The 19578-nt window shown below is 38.2% G+C and overlaps 1 protein-coding gene across 1 annotated transcript; it reads left to right on the plus strand.

Annotated features, from left to right (window-relative positions):
• Nucleotides 1-418: 418 nt before the first annotated feature.
• On the plus strand, nucleotides 419-17493 carry LOC140478592 (extracellular calcium-sensing receptor-like). The gene is made up of 6 exons (XM_072571816.1): nucleotides 419-558; nucleotides 6971-7262; nucleotides 10542-11378; nucleotides 13220-13447; nucleotides 15243-15366; nucleotides 16577-17493. The coding sequence occupies exons 1-6, from the start codon at nucleotides 431-433 to the stop codon at nucleotides 17491-17493; spliced, it is 2526 nt and encodes an 841-aa protein (XP_072427917.1). The 5' UTR covers nucleotides 419-430.
• Nucleotides 17494-19578: the final 2085 nt, after the last annotated feature.

The raw sequence follows: 19578 nt of genomic DNA on the forward strand, positions 1-19578 counted from the left end.
TCCCTGACTTTATGATTCAGTTGCGCATTGTGTAAGCCTACTCAGCCTTCTGGGGAGAACGCAGAGGCTCTTACCTCTTAGTTTACAAGATATGACTCAGACAAAGACAAGTTTTCATTGCCCTTATCCATGGATATATAAACCATAATAATGTGAATTCTTCAGGTAATATCTATTCCCAGGAGGTATGGAAGATTTAGTGGCTTGGGTACTGTTGAGCTCTGCAGTAGCATTTGCTGGCAATATTTAATCAACCATCAATTCACTTGGCACTAACTAATCTAGTGAGTGTATAAATGGGGCTGCAAAGAAACAGAGTCACAGTTAATGCTGTAGAAATACAGAAATGTGTTTTCTATTGGCTTTGAGCTTGCTCCTTTTCACATCAGCAACAGCTGGAATAGTTGAACCAACATGCAGACATCAAGGAATGTTTGATCTTTCTGGGATTTCTATGAACGGAGATGTTGTTCTGACTGGCTTGTTTCCTATTCATTTTCAAACAATCCAACCGAACCTGTCATTCAAGGTAGAACCAGCTCCACCAGTCTGTAAAGGGTAAGTCAGAATCTGATGATGCCTTTTGTTTTTAAACTGGAAATCACCTCAGATGATTGCTAAATATTAATAATCATTGAAAATATTTTCAAAAATTATTGATATTTTCTAAATTAACACAAGCTGCAAGATAGCATTTCACTTTTACAAATGCGACCAAGCATTTATATATCTATAAGAACATGAAGTTAGAATGTTTTTATTCTGTCAACTGGATTGTTAGGATATGAAATCTTATTACATATGATTATTAAATCTAGGCCAGTTGCCACATCAAAGGAGAAAATATGTGCATGTGATAGTATGGGAATGTGGTGAGGACAAGTAGTTTTGTGAGGAAGTAGAAAATTAAAGGCTATGAGCATAAAGTTTCTTTGACTCAATGATAATATAGCTAAAATGCTTAATAATATACAATCATAATAACTTACCAGTATTGTCCTATGCTTCATCTAGTTACGTGTAATCATAAGATTCTTGGAACATTAGGTATTATCACGATCATAATGTTAAACACCAGGTAAAGGAAAATTTCCTACTCTGTAGCCTCATAGATCAAATTACACATTTATGGAAAATGTTCACTGGAGTTGCCCAGGAATTATAACAGAATGTTCTGGGAAAACTCAGCCAGTCTTGTGGCATCTGTGGAGACAAAAACAGATTTAATGTTTTGAGTCTGAACTGAAGAGAGGTAGAAACATGATGGGTTTTATGTTGTTGGAAAAAAGATGGAACAAAACCAAAAAGTGGGGTATGGTGGATTGTTTAGAAGATGAGAAGTTTAAATACTAAACCTGTCATTGAACAAAAGAGAATTAGATTGGCAACAATGGTAATAAAAAGAAGAGCAGTTGTCCAGAGTAGGTGTTAATAAAGGACAGCTCTGCAAAAGAGAAAATGTGAGAACAAGGTACAGACTGGTATTTGATAAAGAAATTCAAAATGGAAGATCAAGTTCATTGCCTGAGGATGTTGAACTCCATGTTGTGTCCACAAGGCCATAAAATACCTAATTGGAAAATTATATGCTATTCCTCTAGCTTGCATTGGGCTTCACTCGAACACTGCAGCAGACTGAAGACAAAAATGCCAGCATAAAAGTGAGATGGTTTATTGAAATGAGAAACAACTGGAAACTTGGTTTGGGCTTATGGACTGAATAGACATGCTCTGCAAAGTGGTCACACAATCTATCATTTGATCTCCCCAACTGTATTAAGACAGTGAATACATATCTTTGAAATTGAAAGACATAAAAAAAATCACTATTCAGCTGGAAGGATTATTCCGTGCCTGGTTAATGATGAGGGAAGAGGTAAGAGGGTAACTTCTTGCATTATATAGAAATAATGAAGAATGGACAGAATGTTGCAGACAGGATACTCCCTACAGAATGTTGTCAGGGATCGAAAGATGAAGATCTTTTTATTGGTGACACCGTGCTAGCTATGGCAGAGGATGATCCTTTGAATTTGGAGATTAGTGGAGAAGAATGTGAGGACCAGGCGGACCCCAGTTGTGGTTTTGGAAGGGAGGGGTAATTGTAAGGACAAAAGTGCAGGCAATGGGTTGGACTGGATCAAGGGCCTTGTCAACTAAAGTGGGAAGAGGCAGTTTTCTCAATTGAGAAACAAGAATACATGATGCCAGAAGCACCACTGTAGAAGGAAGCATGATGGAGAAAGGAAAACTGGCAGAATAGAGTGGAGTCCCTTCAGACTACAGAGTATAAGAAAGTGTAGTTAAGATGTTTATGTGAGTCAGTGGACTCTTCTCCAGAAACAGGAACAGTGAACCCAAGGAAGGAGGATGTTGAAGCTGGATCAGGTAAAGTTGAGAAAGGATAGATATCAAAGCAAGAGTAGAGAGTTTGATGAATTGGATTAATCCAGTAATATTTAGCTAGTAAATTTGGCCAATGATTAGCTCGTTAAAATCCTTCCTTATTCATAATTTTATTGTGGAATAGATTGACTGGAAGGTAATTTCATTTGAGTTTCTTAAGATAAAATGAATGCATGCGGAACTTATGAGATTAATATTTAAATACTTTTTCCATTCCATTTCTTCAAACTTCCCTTGGCTTTATAACAGTGTCACTTCAGAAGTGTTACTTGTATGGCAGCCAGCCAGATATGACTGTACCCACATGCTGCATTTGCTACAAGTCAAATTTCACCATCCATAAATTGTTTTGCAAAATATTCATGTTACAGGGTAGAATGTTCTGATCATGTAAGCAGCATTGGGAATTGATTTAGCTCAGTTGGCTGGATGGTTGTTTTATAGAGCAGTGTGACACCAACGGTGTTGGATTTGATTCCCATCACTGGTTTAAGATTACCATGAAGAACTCTCCTTCTCTACCTCTTTCCTTGCCTGAGATCTGGTGGCCCTTAGGTTAAATCACCACCAGTTACTTCTCTCTCTAATGAGAGAGCACCCTATGGTCTGATAAGACTATGTGGTGTAACATTAATGGAATTTGAGGAGTAAAGGCCAGTTGTCTATGCATATATAAAAGGAAAATTATCCCAACCTGTTTTATAAGTATTACATCTGTATCATTAAGTTTTTATTATTATGTTAAAATTGCAACTTACTTGTGTATTGATGAGTTTGTTAAGCAAAACATTCAACAGCATCTACAAATAATGGCTCAACTGAAGTCAGATGAAATATAGAACTCTTTGAACAGTGCTGACAAAGTCACTGCATTGCTGCCTCAGGAGATAGATAAGCATTTAACCAGCAAGACATTATTTTCATCTTATTGTCTCCAAGGACATATGAAAAAAATTGAGCTGATTAGTGCAGATATAAAGCTAACTTAAGTTATGCAAAGCTATCTACTGAGAAATATATTCAGATGACAGATTATATCTCAATTATTAGTATTATGAATTAAAGCATTTGAAGGCTTTACTTCATCTGTATAGGTTTGATGTTTAGTCAGTGCTTAAAAGTTAATTACATGGTCAGGCGTACATTCAGGTGTAACAGTTCAATCTTTACTTAGAGACAACTGTCACAGGACTCACATTCAAAGAAATAACACCAGAAGTCATTGGGAACACTCAACAAGTTTGCAGATGATACAAAGTTGAGTGGGAGGATGAACTGTGAGGAGGATGCAAATATGCTTCAGTGTGATTTGGGCAAGGTGAATGTGTAGGCAAATGTATGCAGTGAAGTACAATGTAGACACATGAGATTATCCACTTTGGTAGCAAAAGTAGGAAGGCAGACCATTAGCTTCTGAAAAAAGGTCTCTGAAACCGAAATATTAACTTTGCTGTCTCTCCACCGATACTGCCAGACCTGCTAAGTTTTTTTAGAAACTTCTATTTTTGTTTCACATTTCCAGTATCCATAGTTCTTTGTTTTATTATATTAAGGCAGATTATATCTGATAGATTGAGAAAAGAGAGATAAAATAAGACCTAAGTATCCTCATACACCAATTGCTGAAAATAATTATGCAAGTGCAGTAGATGGTGAAGACAGCAAATAGTACGTTGGTTTTCACAGCAAGAAAATTTGAGTGCATGGATGTCTTACTATAATTGTATAGGGCCTTGACAAGATCACAACTTGAGTATTCTGTAAGGAAGAATGTTTTGGCTATGAAGGGAGTGCAACAAAGGTTTGCCAAACTGATCCTGGGGATGGCAGGATATATCAAAAGACACTAGATTGTTTTCGACTATATTTACTGGAGTTTAGAAAAGTGAGAGGGATCTCATAGAAACCTATAAAATTCTGTCAGGACTAGACAGGGTAAATACTGAAAGCATGTTTCTGATGACTGAGGAGCATAGAATCAGGGGTCCATAAGAACAGAAGACCATAAGATAGAGGAGCAGAAATTAGCCCATTCAGCTCATACAGTCTACTCCGCCATTCAATCACTGCTGATAAGTTTCTCAATCCCATTCTCTTGCTTTCTCTCTATAACCCTTGATCCCCTTGACAATCAAGAACCTAGCTATCTCAGTTTTAAATATACTCAATGTTCTGGCTTCCACAGCCTTCTATGACAATGAATTACAAAGATTCACCACTCTCTGGCTAAAGAAGTTTCTCCTAATCTCCATTCTAAAAGATCTTCCCTTTACTCTAAGGCTGTGCCCTCGGGTCCTAGTTTCTCCTAGCAATGGAAATTTCTTCCCAACATCCATTCTGTCCAGGCCACTCAGTACTCTGTAAGTTTCAATTAGGTCAATCTCATTCTTCTAAATTCCATCAATTATAGTCACAGAGTCCTCAAAAGTTCCTCATAGTCAAAGTATAAGGATACAGGATAGGCCATTTAGGATTGAAATGAGGAGAAATTTCTTACTCAGAGAGTAAACAGCTGTGAAATTCTCAGGCACAAAGAGCATTAAGGGCTAAAACATTGAATGTTTCCAAAAATAAATTAGATATAGTTCTTCGAGCTAAAGGGATCAAAAGGTATGGGGCTAATCCAGGAACTGAGCTGATGATCAGCCATAATCATACTGAATGCCCAGAGCAGGTTCAAAGGGCTGAATGGCCTACTCCTACTTCTGTTTACTACATTTCGAAGAAACAGAGCTGACTCATCTAGTTGGAAACATTTCATCAAAACTGGAACCTTTTAGAGATGAATAACTTTTAAGCAATTTCAGTAGCAGTGATATTGGGGACAAGGAAAGGACAGATAGGGTAAGATAGGGCAAGACTGATAAAATAACACAAGAAAAATGATGCACAGTGCAGGGAGATGATAATGGCATAAATAACTGGTGAGTAGAAGAGGTTATCTTCCCTGCTGGAGTGTTAAAAGGTGAAGTGTAGCATATAAATCCAGTGGATGCCCTTCCTGCCTGCTCATCTGAAGTTTAATGCAGTGAAGTATGTATCAGGTGGCTTGCCCAACATTTAAGAATCTCATTCAGCATCAATCAATATGTTATACAGGGCCTTGGGCGGGTAAGGGGGAATGTTTTGAGGCCCATACCAAGTGGGAAACCCAACACCAGCTGGTGTGGGGTCGTTAATGGTAGAGATTTCCTATGGCCCCATCCCGGCCAATGTCAATCCCCCTACTAATCATTCTTGTAGCTTGTTGAAACTAGCCCCCAACCCTCCCTCACCATTTTGCCAAGTTTCTCAACTCCAAATGACCTGAGTTCCTGAGAGGGGTGCAACTCCCTGTGGCCCCACCATGTGGCTAGTACTGCTGGGCATACAGAGCTGCCGGCCATCTGATTGACTGACATACTTCTATGATACGACTTCCTTCCATGAAAGGGGTGCAAGACTCTTCATAAAGCAGCTCCCAGTGTTAAATTCTGCAGAGAAGCCATTGGGATCATGTGCAGAGTTTCCAAGATGTTTTAGCCAGTGAAGGTGAGAACCATAGTGGCTAGTAAAATCCTGCTCATAAGCTTCTGATTTAGAGATGACAGTATTATTAACTAAGTCATCCTAACACTATTAATACAACAAAACTGGAAATTATTAATAATTTTAGTAGTCATTAATATCATTCATTGTCTGGAAAGCGGTAGTTAAACATTTTTATTTCCTGTCAACATATAAATATAAAAAAGGACTAGATGTATGCCATTCAGTCCCTCAAAACCATTGAATAAAATAATGGCTAATCTAATTGTTACCTCAAATCTGCATTTCCATCTACTTCTGATAAATACTCAGCCCCATGCTTAAGAAAACTCCTTAGAAATCCTCTGAAAAATATTCAAAGACTCTGCTTCCACCATGTCAGGAAGACAGTTCCAAAGATTCACATCCCTCTGAGAGGAAAAAAGACACCTCAACACTCTTTAAATGGACAGCCTCTGATTTTTGAACAGTAGCTCCTATAGTTTGAGATTATCCCATGAGAGGCAACATCATCTCCACATTTACTCCATGTTCCTAAAGTCACTTTTTTTCTCTTCTAAACTCCAGGAGATATAAGCCTATCCTGCCCAGCCTTTTGTCATAACACAGCACACAGAGATAGTTGAATAAACATCTCTGAACTGCTTCAAATGCATTTATGCCCTTTCTTAAATAAGGTGACCAAAACTGTAGAGACTCCAAATGTGGTCTCACCAGTGTCCTGAATGGAACTAAAGCATAACATTCTACATTTGTATTCAATTACCCTTGTAATAAAATGATAGCATCCTATTAGCGTTATTTATTACTTGCTATACCTGCCTACTAACTTGTGTGTTTCACGCACTGGGACTCCAAGGTCTTTTTGCTTCTCAGAGCATTGCAATATTTCACCAATTAGATAATGTGCTTCTTTATTATTTTCGCCAACATTGATGATGGTATGTCATTTACATTTGCTATAATATAATATGCAAAATTTTCTCAGCTTTGAAATTATAAAACAGTAACTAATAATTGAACATATATTTCTCAGTTTCAATTCCAGGTCTTTTCGCTGGATGCAGACTATGATTTTTGCATTACAAGAAATAAACAAGGATCCAGTGCTCCTGCCAAATATAACATTAGGTTATAACATTTATGATACCTGTACTACACCTTCTCATTCATTAAGAGCAGCATTAACATTAGCCAGTGGTCCACATGAAGATGCCTTCAAATACAACTGTGTGGGTTCTTCTTCGATCCCTGTAATAGTTGGCGACGCAGGGTCAACACAATCTTTGGTGGTAGCAAGAACAATGATGTCCTTCAATATTCCGATGGTGAGATCACGATTATGAATATTAATCTCAGTCCACAATTCATAAAAGAAAAACGTAAAAGAATGAGCTTTTCTGTCTTTCGGACATCGAAAGCATTTTCGGGTTAGGGTTAGGGTTAGAGTACAATAACTTTTAATGACTAGTCATTGACGCTAACTCTGAAAGTAGTGTTCCTCTCAGCAAACTCCCACAAATAACATTCTTTATTGAAAGAGAATTTCTTTTACATGTCTTTGAAGAAAGAAACAGTGAAAGAGCCAGAAAAGAAATTTAGACCTGGGCTATAGAATCATAAAGGGCTCAGAATTGAAAATTAACAAGCTTTAAGAAATAAAGCTAGAATGTCTTATAGAAGAAGGGAAATTTGAAAATAAAAATGATTTTAAAGAACCAGGACTCAATAGTTAAGCCACAATTTTATTAGGAAGACTTACGAAGGCCAGAGGACAGAGTTTAGTAAGTTAACAGTGATTCAATTGAAATAGCATTGGTGAACATCAGAAGACAAACATATGAAAGAGCAAGTTTAAAGCAATGTTGAAATGATACAGATTTAAAGCTGCACAGTAAAAAATAATTAGCAAGATGAGCAAAAAATGGATCATTCTTCCTAGCAGATTCAAAGTCAGAGATGGGCCGTGGAGTGCATAAGATTGGACTTCATGTGCATGACAGTTCTTAAGATATAGTATTGCCCCAGATTTGAACACTGAGATTGAACACTGGTGAGACCACACCTGGAGTACTGTGTACAGTTCTGGTCTCCAAATTTGAGGAAAGACATTCTGGCTATTGAGGGAGTGCAGCGTAGGTTCACGAGGTCAATTCCTGGAATGGCAGGATTGCCTTACACGGAAAGACTGAAGCGACTGGGCTTGTATACCCTTGAGTTTAGAAGACTGAGAGGGGATCTGATTGAAACGTATAGGCTTATGAAAGGATTGGACACTCTGGCAGGAGGGAACATATTTCCGTTGATGGGGGAGTGCCGAACCAGAGGACACAACTTAAAAATACGGGGTAGACCATTTAGGACAGAGATGAGGAGAAACTACTTCACCCAGAGAGTGGTGGCTGTGTGGAATGCTCTGCCCCAGAGGGCAGTGGAGGCCCAGTCTCTGGATTCTTTTAAGAAAGAATTGGATAGAGCTCTTAAAGATAGTGGAGTCAAGGGGTACGGAGATAAGGCTGGAACAGGATACTAATTAGGAATGATCAGCCATGATCATATTGAATGGCGGTGCAGGCTCGAAGGGCAGAATGGCCTACTCCTGCATCTATTGTCTATTTAAGTTAGTTAAGTCCACTTTTATATCCATGCAGATTACTTTATTAGGTAAAATACTAAAGAGTTTTCAAACAGGTTTGAAGATATCTTAAAGCTTTTGATAGTTATTTCAATTTAAGAACAAATATAATTCTCAAATGAGCAAAATTAACAAAATGAATTCAGCTTCCGGGCGAATTTGTAGACAATTTAATGAATGGCACCTCTACATATTAACAAAAAGGTAAAAACAATGACTGCAGATGCTGGAAACCAGATTCTGGATTAGTGGTGCTGGAAGAGCACAGCAGTTCAGGCAGCATCCAAGTAGCTTCGAAATCGACGTTACGGGCAAAAGCAACAAAAACTATGGTTTGTAACTTTGAAAACAGGATTCACGCGATATAGAAATATTGTTGGACTTTTGATAAAACTGTGTCAGATTTTTTACAGTCCACGGAAAATTTAACTTTAGACAAAGTTTTTCAAAGCCTACTAAAAAGAGAAACAAAAATGACTTACAGTCCTGAGAGAGACCTTGAGAGGGGAAAACAAACATTACCTCAAGAGGGCAAAAATGTTCATTTGCTTCATCATTCCAGAGAGGCATTCAACAGATCTACACAGAGAAAACAAATAACTACTGCTAAAACCCAATGTCAGTGCTGCAGGAACAACAATGCCTCACAAGCAGAAAAGATATCTGCATTTGACCTGATAACTTAATTGGTGAAGACACCCAAGGTATCTAGAGGAACTGGCTGACCCAGAGGAGCCAGAAGAAACAGAACCTATCTACATCAGTTGAAATCCTGTTGATTTTATGTTTGAAAAAGATTATGCTATTATCCTATTAGATTATATAAATTGGCTGACAATGGATGTGGAATAATTGTCAGAAGCACAGAAATACTACAAGTTAGACTACAATGTAATGACAAGTAGAGAGTTGAAAATATGTATGTTGATCACGAGTCAACTTCACTTGAACCTGCACGCATGCCTTGATCTGAACTTTGTCAGAAGAATTCATAGAATCCCTACAGTGTGGAAGCAGGTCATTCAGCCAAATTTCACCCAATTCCTGTATTTTTCATAGCTAATCCACCTAACCTACACATCCCTAGACAATTTAGCATGGTCAATCCATCTAATCTGCATATCTCTGGGCTGTGGCAGAAGTCTGGAGCGCCCAGAGGAAACCAAAGCAGACAGTGACCCAAGAATGGAATTGTACCTAGGACCTTGATGCTGTAAGGCAGCAGTGCTAACCACTGAGCCACCACACCAGCCACAAGTTGGAGGTGATTGACAACCATTCAGAGAATGACTTGTCTGGCAGTAAACAGCTATCCAAACACAGGACCAAGGAAAATCTGTTGTTAACCAACTAGTCAAGGAGCAATCAGTAGACAACTACAATGGCTTCACATGGGATTCAAACAGTTGAAATCATCCAGTGAGATTCTTAATTTTGGCATAAGGTAGTTGTTTAATATTGGTAATGTGGAGAAGGCCGCACACCTGTGCTTCATGGGCACAACTGGGGCTGGGCACATCATCACCCTCCAAAATGATGCTTTCATTTCACTTTGTAAATTCCATTTGGAATTTTGATTTTTGTTGCAAGTGCCCCTTTCCTATGTAAATAAAGTGTGACATAAATGAAATAGCATAGAATATACTGCACAGCAACAGGCCATTGGGCCCAACAGGTCAATGCCTGTTTTTTCTTCACATGAGCCTCCTCCAACTATTTTCACTACACTCCGTCAATGTATTCACGACTGCTTTCTCCCTCAGGTTCTTAACTCATTATAGTATCTGTTAAAAGCATCCATGCTTTTTACATCAACAATTACTCTCCAGGTAGAATTTTTTCTTCAATGCCTTCCAAAGGTTTGTATCGTTCTAATGTGATTTCTACATCTCATTCATTCTGCTAGCTCTATTCTTATTTTGCATTTTTCTTTAAATTAAACTTTACATACTTTTAATTATTTTCTCCACAGGTCAGCTACTTCTCATCTTGCACTTGTCTCAGTAACAGAAATGAGTTCCCAGCTTTTTTCAGAACGATGCCAAGTGATGCCCACCAAGCTCAAGGTGTTGCTCAACTGGTGAAGCGGTTTGGCTGGACTTGGGTTGGTTCGATCGCAGGTGATGATGACTATGGCCATAATGGAATTCAAGCATTCAGTGACGCAGTCAGAAAACTTGGCATTTGCATTGCTTTTACAGAAGTAATTCCAAAGGTGTACTCCAGGCAAAGGATACTTCAAATAACAGAGACCATCAAGACATCTACTGCAAGAGTCATTGTCATGTTTGCTCTTGAGGGAGATGCATACCCTTTAATCAGAGAGATTGTAAGGCAAAATCTCACTGGTCGACAATGGATAGCGAGTGAGGCCTGGGTTACATCTGCATTGATAGCAACAAAAGAAAACATCCTGACTTTGAGTGGGACAATAGGGTTAGCAATTCGCAAAGCTGAAATTCAAGGCCTGAAGAATTTCCTTCTTCAAGTCCATCCTTCCAAATCTCTGAAGAACCTCTTTGTGAGAGAATTATGGGAAACAATCTTCAATTGTTCTTTTCAGACAACCATTGAATACAAAGTGCGACCAGCATCAATGTTATCTCGGAAAAAATGCACAGGATCAGAAAAGCTGAACAATATTCACAATATATATTCCGAAGTATCAGAGTTAAGAATTTCATACAATGTATACAAAGCAGTATATGCAATAGCTCATTCCCTTCACAATTTACATTCATGTGAAAATGGGAATGGCCCATTTGGCAATCAAACTTGTGCTAGTATCTTCAACTTGAAATCTTGGCAGGTAAATATCAAGGCATTGTAAATTAATTTGAAATGTATGAATTTCAATTATGCTGCAGTTTCATAGATTTCTTCAGCACAGGTTATAAAAGATGGAGCAAAAGAGAAGATATGATGTAGGGTCAGAAATCAACAGAAATAGATTCAGGTGGTAATGATGAGATCATGGACATTGGTATCCTCCTACAAGAGATTGCAGAGTTACCAGAAGGATGCCTCATCTGCGTAGAGCATCAAACATCATCTTTTATTCTGTGTAAATCTTCACCAATGGACCTGAAGTAGAGTGCCATGCTATCCCAGGGAGGACAGCTTGGTGTTTTCACTATTCAAAATTCAACCACCTCTCTCTTGAGTTCCATGTAAAAGATCTGGGGCATGTTGCAGGGTGGGATGGGGGTAGGGATCAGGCAACCAGGAATTTCTTAAGTTAGTGCTGTAACCTAGTCCCAAATATTCCCTGATGGATTTTGCTTGATTCCCACACATTGAGGGCAGTTTAGTTGCTTGTGCTTTTACAGGCTTTTTAGGACAAAAAGAAGATGCAAGGATTTTTATTATTTAAGTCCTGAAACTGATTGAGATTTAGTGGAAGTTGCAAAAGTGAATTTTACATGCAATGAGAGTAGAGGAAGAAAACAGGATTTGAAATAGTTTAATCATAGTAATAAGAATATGGTAAACTACAAGTGTTACAAAATGAATTAAATCCAGTGATTTATACATGTTAGTCAGAAAATACCATAACAGCAGCATGCCAAAACAAATGATATGCATTGTTTACATTAAACTGAGGTTTGAAAATAATTGTCTCCATTTAAGAATATTTATGAAGTTAGTAAATCAGATTTAACAATAAGAAAATAAAACTTACATTTATATAAAACCTTTCACAACTCAGGCTATCGCAACATGCTTTATGCTCAGTCAGTATAACATCAAACATTGGGACTGAGATGCATTGATAAATGACATAGTCAATCTGGTGTGTTTCCTGTTACTAAAAACAAAGGTGGTTCTTGTTTCGATTATAAAAATGCAAAAGAAAAATGTTGAAGTCAATGTAAAAGAAAGAATGGGTTGAAATTAATGTTCCCTTCCCCCACTTCCCAACAATTGAATTCAAAGCTGGGAAGGGGTCCATTCAATTGGGTAGAAGGTGCAAGATCCACCACCATTCTACCTCCTCTGATCAAATGTAAGATGAGCAGGTTGGGGGTGGGGGGATATTGTAGACAATATTCTTCCCATCCAGAGGCCAATTGACATTATTAAGTGGGTATTCAACCAAAGGCAAATAAGGAGACTTGAAGGGAGTCTATGCAGAAAAGCTTGTCAGGTTTGCTAGCAGCCTACCAATGAGTCCCTTATTCACAGGTACTCACTGTTGATCATGAGAGACACATCTTACCATTGCTTTCAATGGACCTTCCTATTTTGTTGGTGACATCAGCCCTGCAACATTCACCTGCCCACATGTACCTCAATCAAGGAATCTACCACTGATGCTCCAGGGGATAGGATTTCCACTCACCTCAATGCTTAAATGTCAAGCTGTTCTTAAAAATACTCAATTGCTTGATTGCTGCAATGATGGAGGGTGAGACTCCAATCGGATAAATTAAGTTCCATCCATAGTGTGAAAAGGTCTGTTGATCTGCTTTCCCTCATTTTGCACAGTCTCACTAGGACCCCGTGGTCTCTGCGTTATTATATCAATGAAGATGCAAATGAAGGAAAGGCAGAATTTTGAAACAATTCACAGTAAGACAGATAGTTTATGATTTTGTTGTGCAACTCCATAATGATGTTGACGATTTTAAACTCTAATTTTTCACTAAGCTGTTACATTACTTGAAAGAAGTAAAATACACCAGTAAATTGGGAGAAGAGGTCTATTTTGATGATAATGGTGACAGTGTTGCAATATATGATATTGTCAACTGGCAGAAGAATGAAAACGGCTCGATCAAATTTGTGCACGTGGGACATTTTGATGCAACTTCAGATTCAGGCCACGACCTTGTCCTAAATGAAAAGATGATCATCTGGACTGGTGGGAAAGTTGAAGTAAGTCATTATTTAGGAGAAAGTGAGTACTGCAAATGTTGGAGAGTCAGATTCGAAAAGTGTGGCGCTGGAAAAGCACAGCAGATCAACTCTCTAGCTCCTCAGATGCTGTCGACGTGCTGTGCTCTTCCAGCGCCACACTTTTCGACTGTAAGTCATTATTTGTTCACTTTCAAGGCCTGTTATTCCAGAACCAATGAACAGAATAGACTTGTGATGTTTGTCACATCAAAAATCCTAAGCATACTTTAAAAGATCATCAAAACCATCACAATCATTTTATTAACTCTAAAATTTAACTTTGAGAAACCTTAAGACAATTCAAATAAACTGATTCTAAGAACAGGTTAGTCCATTTCTCAATGAGATATAAATCCAAGTAAATTTGATCATCTCTAATGTTTAAAAAGGGGCTGCCTTATGAGAAGAGGTTATGTAGATGAGCCTCTCCTAATCGAAACTTAGAAGAACAAGAGGTGACCTTACCAGTTTTGTACTTGTGCATCCTATTTTTTATGGAATTTGACACAGCACATACAGAAAGGATGTTCCCCTTATGGGACAGTCTCAGAGAGAGGGCATAAGCTCAGAGGAAGAAGTTACACATTTAAGACAGAGACGAGTAAGAATTGCTTCTTTCAGAGCGTAGTGAATCTGTGGATTTCTTTACCACTGAGGGAAGTAAAGAATGGATCTTTAAGTATATATGAGGCAGACATAGGCAAACTTTTAAACAGTTAGGGAATCAAAGTTCATAGGGAAAAAGCAAGGAAGTTGAATTGAGGATTATAAGTGAAGCCATGATCTCATTGAATAGCAGAGCAGACTCAACTGGCTGAATTGCCTACTTCTGCACCTCCTACTTTTGGTTTTATATAATTTCTAGAAAGAATCAATGCAAAAAGAATTACAACACTGAAGATCTTTTGTAATCAAAATGCCTTTCCTAAATGTCTTTCAACTCCTGCACTTACCAGTCTAATTCAACATCAACCAAATTTCTCTGGGTCTGGAATTACATCTAAGCTAGACTGAGTGAGGATAGCAGATTTGTGTTCTTCTTAAAAAGCAATTAGTGAACAATTTAAGATAGTCTCATCTTCATTGTTCTTGAGACTTGATTTATAATTCCACATTTTCAAACTGAGGTGGGATTTGAACATTGGTCCCTGAATTGTTAGTCCAGTGACAATGCCAATGCACCTTTGTCATTCTAATGGGTTCTTATTAAATTGACTAGTGTATACCAATGAAACTAAATGGTTCAATCTCATATTTTAGAAATAATTTAGTTATTTTAGTTAAAATACAGTTATTTTAAATCAGATTAATTCCAATTAAGAATACTAGTTTTAGATAAGAATTAATTTCAGTTGTATAATAAAACTGTACCAGTTGCCACTCTTAAGAGATACTTTCTGATCAAATGATGACATAATTAACCAATTAAATTTGATTATGTTGCCTGATTACACTGGTTCATTGATGATTTTACAGTGATTGCAGCATTTTACAAGAAGCTTGAAGTTAAATGCCACCATGCAATTTTAAAGACATTTTGAGCAATTTCACAGTCGCATCCATTGAAAAAAGCCTCCAATCAGTCATGACTCAAATAAGAGCAATTCTTCTGATCTCTGCTGTCAGTAAGACTTTTTCCAGATAGCAGAAATATGGAGAAAATTGCTCCTGTGTTACAATGTCAGTAACGTTATACAACCAGCAGTAATTTTATTTTATGTTTACTAGAATTTACCTATGAAATTATGCACATTCTGTCTCATTAATATTTCAGGCCCCAGAGTCATTGTGCAGTAAAAGTTGCCCTGCTGGATCAAGGAAAGCAACTCGAAATGGGGAACAGATCTGCTGCTTTGACTGCCTACCATGTGCTGATGGGGAGATTAGCACTGAAATAGGTACACATCACATGGATGTTTGTTACCACGACTAGGCTTCAAATAATTCTCTGCTTTAATTCATTGGATGTGAGCAGACATGCAGAAAATGTGTGTTTTGTAATGAGTTGATATCATCTGGAATGCACTGCCCACAAGGCAGGTGGAAGTAATTCAACAGCAATTTTCACAGTGGAGTAAGGTACATGGATGAAATAGAAGAAAAAGTTGCATGGAGGGAAAGGAATGAATTAGATACTTGTTTCAAAGAATCAATACAGGTGCAAGAGATCCACTATCTACTGTTCAATATGATTCCTTCTTCTAGTTATAAGATCATAGATAAATGCATCATGCCGTATGGCACTGATCTGTATAGACTGAAAATGCCTGGATTTTGACACTGTTGAGTTAGTTTATTACAGCGAGGGCAACAATAAGGGTATTGCTGTTAGCCTCATGAAATATGAACAAAGAAAAATCATCTGGTAAGCAATCATGGTCAAGATCAAACTCAAGCACTCAAATCAGTTTACATAGGTGGAAGCCTTTTGAGTTCAAGTTACATTTAGTTTGTCAGCTCACCTATAGCCATAACTCAGGCTTGTACATACCAAACAGTACCATGACAGCTTCAAGTGAAACTGACTGTTCTAGTCACGTCGTGCATCATTTTCTCAATATCCTTTGATATTTTTATTCTTTCAATACTGATCCAATTCAATCTTAAATAACATTATATCCTACATAGCAGAAAGGCTGTTAAAGTCCAGAGTCTGAGTCAAGTTGAGAAATGTGTTTGTCTGAGTAGGCGAAACATCTTCAATCTTGTTCCTTGTGGATGTGGGTCTGCTATCTTGCAAACTCCCCTCCTTTAATGTTGATTTACACACAAAAAAAAATTTCACTCATAGGTGTCTCAAACACAGAAAAGATGTTTTAATGTGCTATTGTGGGCTATGCATGACTGGCATAGGGTCAGGACAAAGGGAATTTTATTATGTGTTGTACCTGTCAATGCTGGAACTGAGTGTTTGAAAAGGAAACAAATTTTATTCCCCAGCAGTATTTTCATACCATTTGTCAAAGCTAACAACACTCTTAAAATAAACTCAAATTATTCTTTTGACCTGAGAAACACGTGAAAAGGAACGTATAGTAAAGTATAAACCTATGTAACTAATGTTGCTGTGGTTTGCAAGCTGCTAATATGTCATTCATATTATCTCAGATTCACTGAACTGTGTTCCTTGTGCATTGGAAGACTGGTCCAACCTACAAAAAAATCAATGCATCCCGAAAGAAATTGAATTCCTCAGATTTGATGAAGCAATGGGAATCACATTGACATGTATGTCCTTGCTTGGAACAGCCAGCACAATGGCTGTTGCCGGGGTCCTTTGGTATTACAGGAAAACTCCAATCGTTCGAGCCAACAACTCTGAACTCAGTTTCCTTCTCCTCGTCTCGTTGATGTTCTGTTTCCTGTGCTCGCTGACTTTCATTGGCCAACCATCAGTCTGGTCTTGCATGCTGAGGCACACACTGTTTGGGGTCAGTTTCGTTCTCTGCATTTCATGTGTACTGGCCAAAACCCTGGTTGTACTGATGGCTTTTCGAGCCACTCTTCCCAACAATAACATGATGAAATGGTTTGGGACTCTGCAGCAACTCCGCACCGTCCTGGCCTGCACAGTTGTCCAAGTTGTAATCTGTGTTGCTTGGCTCCTTGTGTCTTCACCATTTCCAGTAAAGCAGACTAAATATTACAATGAGAAGATTATTTTTGAGTGTGATTTAGGCTCAGTGATGGCATTTTGCTGTGTGCTGGGTTACATTGGCCTTTTATCCTGCATGAGCTTTGTCCTTGCATTCTTAGCTCGAAAGCTGCCGGATAACTTCAACGAGGCTAAATTCATCACCTTTAGCATGCTGATTTTCTGTGCAGTTTGGTTGGCTTTCGTCCCAGCCTACATCAGTTCTCCTGGAAAATACGCTGTCGCTATTGAAATCTTTGCTATTTTGGCATCAAGCTTTGGTCTGCTTATCTGCATTTTTGCTCCAAAATGTTACATAATCCTGTTAAAACCAGAAAGAAACACGAAGAAATATCTTATGGCTAAAACATGTCCAAAAAAATCAACATAAGGTCAGAGCTTTCACTGAGTGTAAGTCACATGTTTCCCACAATGTTTCATGCTGTGTAGGTGATGGGATGTGTACTGGATAACAAGTCATGACAAATGTATTTCCAAAGAATAGATTTTCTTTTAACTTGTAATACCTGGAGCAACCTTATACTTGGGGAACAATAATATGTCATCATTGCATTTTATGAGTGTTTGGAGCTGCACAAGTTGTGGTCAGTTCAAAGTGACCATTCACCACAAGGCACCAATGCAATGTGGCAAGAATTCATCTGCCTGCCAAGTGTAATACTATTATCAACCCACTGTTGAAAGTGCCCCCTGCTGGTTTCCTTACCAAAGTATAAAATGTAGCTGACAAAACTCTCCTGCATTAACAGCAATTGATTCACTTGGTCACAGTTTGTACAGAGAAGGTATGCAGACTCTTAAAGAAGCCAACCTGATTTTTGTTTTCTTGTTTCAATTATTAGTTAATATAATCAACTAAAGGCACTGTCATTCAACATAATCATGACTGATTATCCAAACTTGTTGCTGCTTTCTCCCCATAACTTTTGATCCTATTAGCCCTAAGAACAAGATGATCCAAAGGGCCAGTTCTTACGTTGAATGGCTCTGTGACTCTACAACTATATGTATAACTTATGCCATTTAGAGCTACATTTCAAGGATGGAAAATCATTGTGATCCTCAGTAAGAACTTTATAAGCATAAGGGTCATGGGAGTCAAATCTATTACAGCAGGAGAGGGGATTGTGGCAGTCCTGTAAAGGGTTGGGGGAACCTGGAAGACAGAGTTACGATGGTTGTGATGTTTTGGTTTGAAAGCAACTAAGATCTATTATTTTTATTTTCTCATGTCATAACTGTCACCTCAGTCACAGATCCTCAGAACTCGCAATCCCAAAATTGCAGCTTGCAAACCAATTTGGGTTATGATCTGTTATTGTCAACTCCAGGAAATGAACATACAGACATGGCAACATAGAAAAAAAGTTTAGGGGCAGGCCAGTTGCTCTTTTGAGCCTGCTGTGCTATTCAATATCATCATGGCTGATCACCCAACTCAGTTCCCTGATCCTACTTTCTTCCCATACCTTTGATCCCATTAACTTGAAGAGCCATATCTAACTCCTTCTTGAAAACATACAATGTTTTGGCCTCAACTGCTTTCTGTAGCAGAGAATTCCACAGGCTCACCACTCTTCAGGTGAACAAATTTTTCCTCATCACAGTTCTATATGGTCTAGTCCACATCTTTAGTCTGTGACCCCTGCTTCAAGACTTGATGGTCATCAGCAACATTGTTTCTCCATTTACCTGGTATAGTCCTGTTAGAATTTAATAGGTTTCTATGAGATTGTCCTATTTTTCTAAACTCCAGTGAATAAACCGATCCACTGCATCTTCATCCTACCAACCCAGGAATCAGTCTGGTAAATCTTTATTGCACTTCTTCCAAAGCTAGAACATCTTTTTTTCAGATGCAGAGATTGAGATTGTACACAATAAGTCATGTGCGGTCTCACCAAGACCCTGTACAATTGCAATGAGACATCCTTGCTCCTGTACTCAAATCCTCTCTTTATGAAGATCGATGCGCCAATTGTCTTCTTCACCTCCTGTTGCACCTGCATGCTTGCCTTCACCAATTGGTATATAAGGATACCCAGGTCCTATTGCAGCTCTCCTTTTCCCAATCTATTGCCATTCAAATAATAATCTGTTCTCTTGTTTTTGCTACCAAAATGGATAATCTCACACTTATCCATATTATACTTCGTCTGCCATGCATTTTCATAATTGCTAAATTTGTCCAAATTGCACTGAAGCATCTCTGCATCCTCCTCATTGTTCACTCTCCCACCCAGGACAATCTGCTCCAATCTCTAAGAATCTGTCCATTGATTTTCTAAAACTAGTAATCATGTATTCTTACTCCAGTGTCAGCAGTTAGTTTAGCTCTAGCATGCAATCTCATGCCAGCAATTTCAGCATAGTATAGAGATATTGTTCAGTCACATGACTAGGCAATGCACAAAAAAAAGGTTCGTTAAGCCAGTTTCAAAAGACACCATTTTCA

The sequence above is a fragment of the Chiloscyllium punctatum genome, chromosome 6 (assembly GCF_047496795.1).
Source record: "Chiloscyllium punctatum isolate Juve2018m chromosome 6, sChiPun1.3, whole genome shotgun sequence".
In the NCBI taxonomy this organism is placed as follows: domain Eukaryota; kingdom Metazoa; phylum Chordata; class Chondrichthyes; order Orectolobiformes; family Hemiscylliidae; genus Chiloscyllium; species Chiloscyllium punctatum.

Bases quoted from the DNA above. Each gene is read 5' to 3' on its own strand.
- LOC140478592 (XM_072571816.1), top strand. From the start codon at position 431: ATGTTTGATCTTTCTGGGATTTCTATGAACGGAGATGTTGTTCTGACT. The intron at 559-6,970 runs GTAAGTCAGAAT...TATATTTCTCAG, and splicing joins GCTCCACCAGTCTGTAAAGG to TTTCAATTCCAGGTCTTTTC. The intron at 13,448-15,242 runs GTAAGTCATTAT...TTAATATTTCAG, and splicing joins GGACTGGTGGGAAAGTTGAA to GCCCCAGAGTCATTGTGCAG.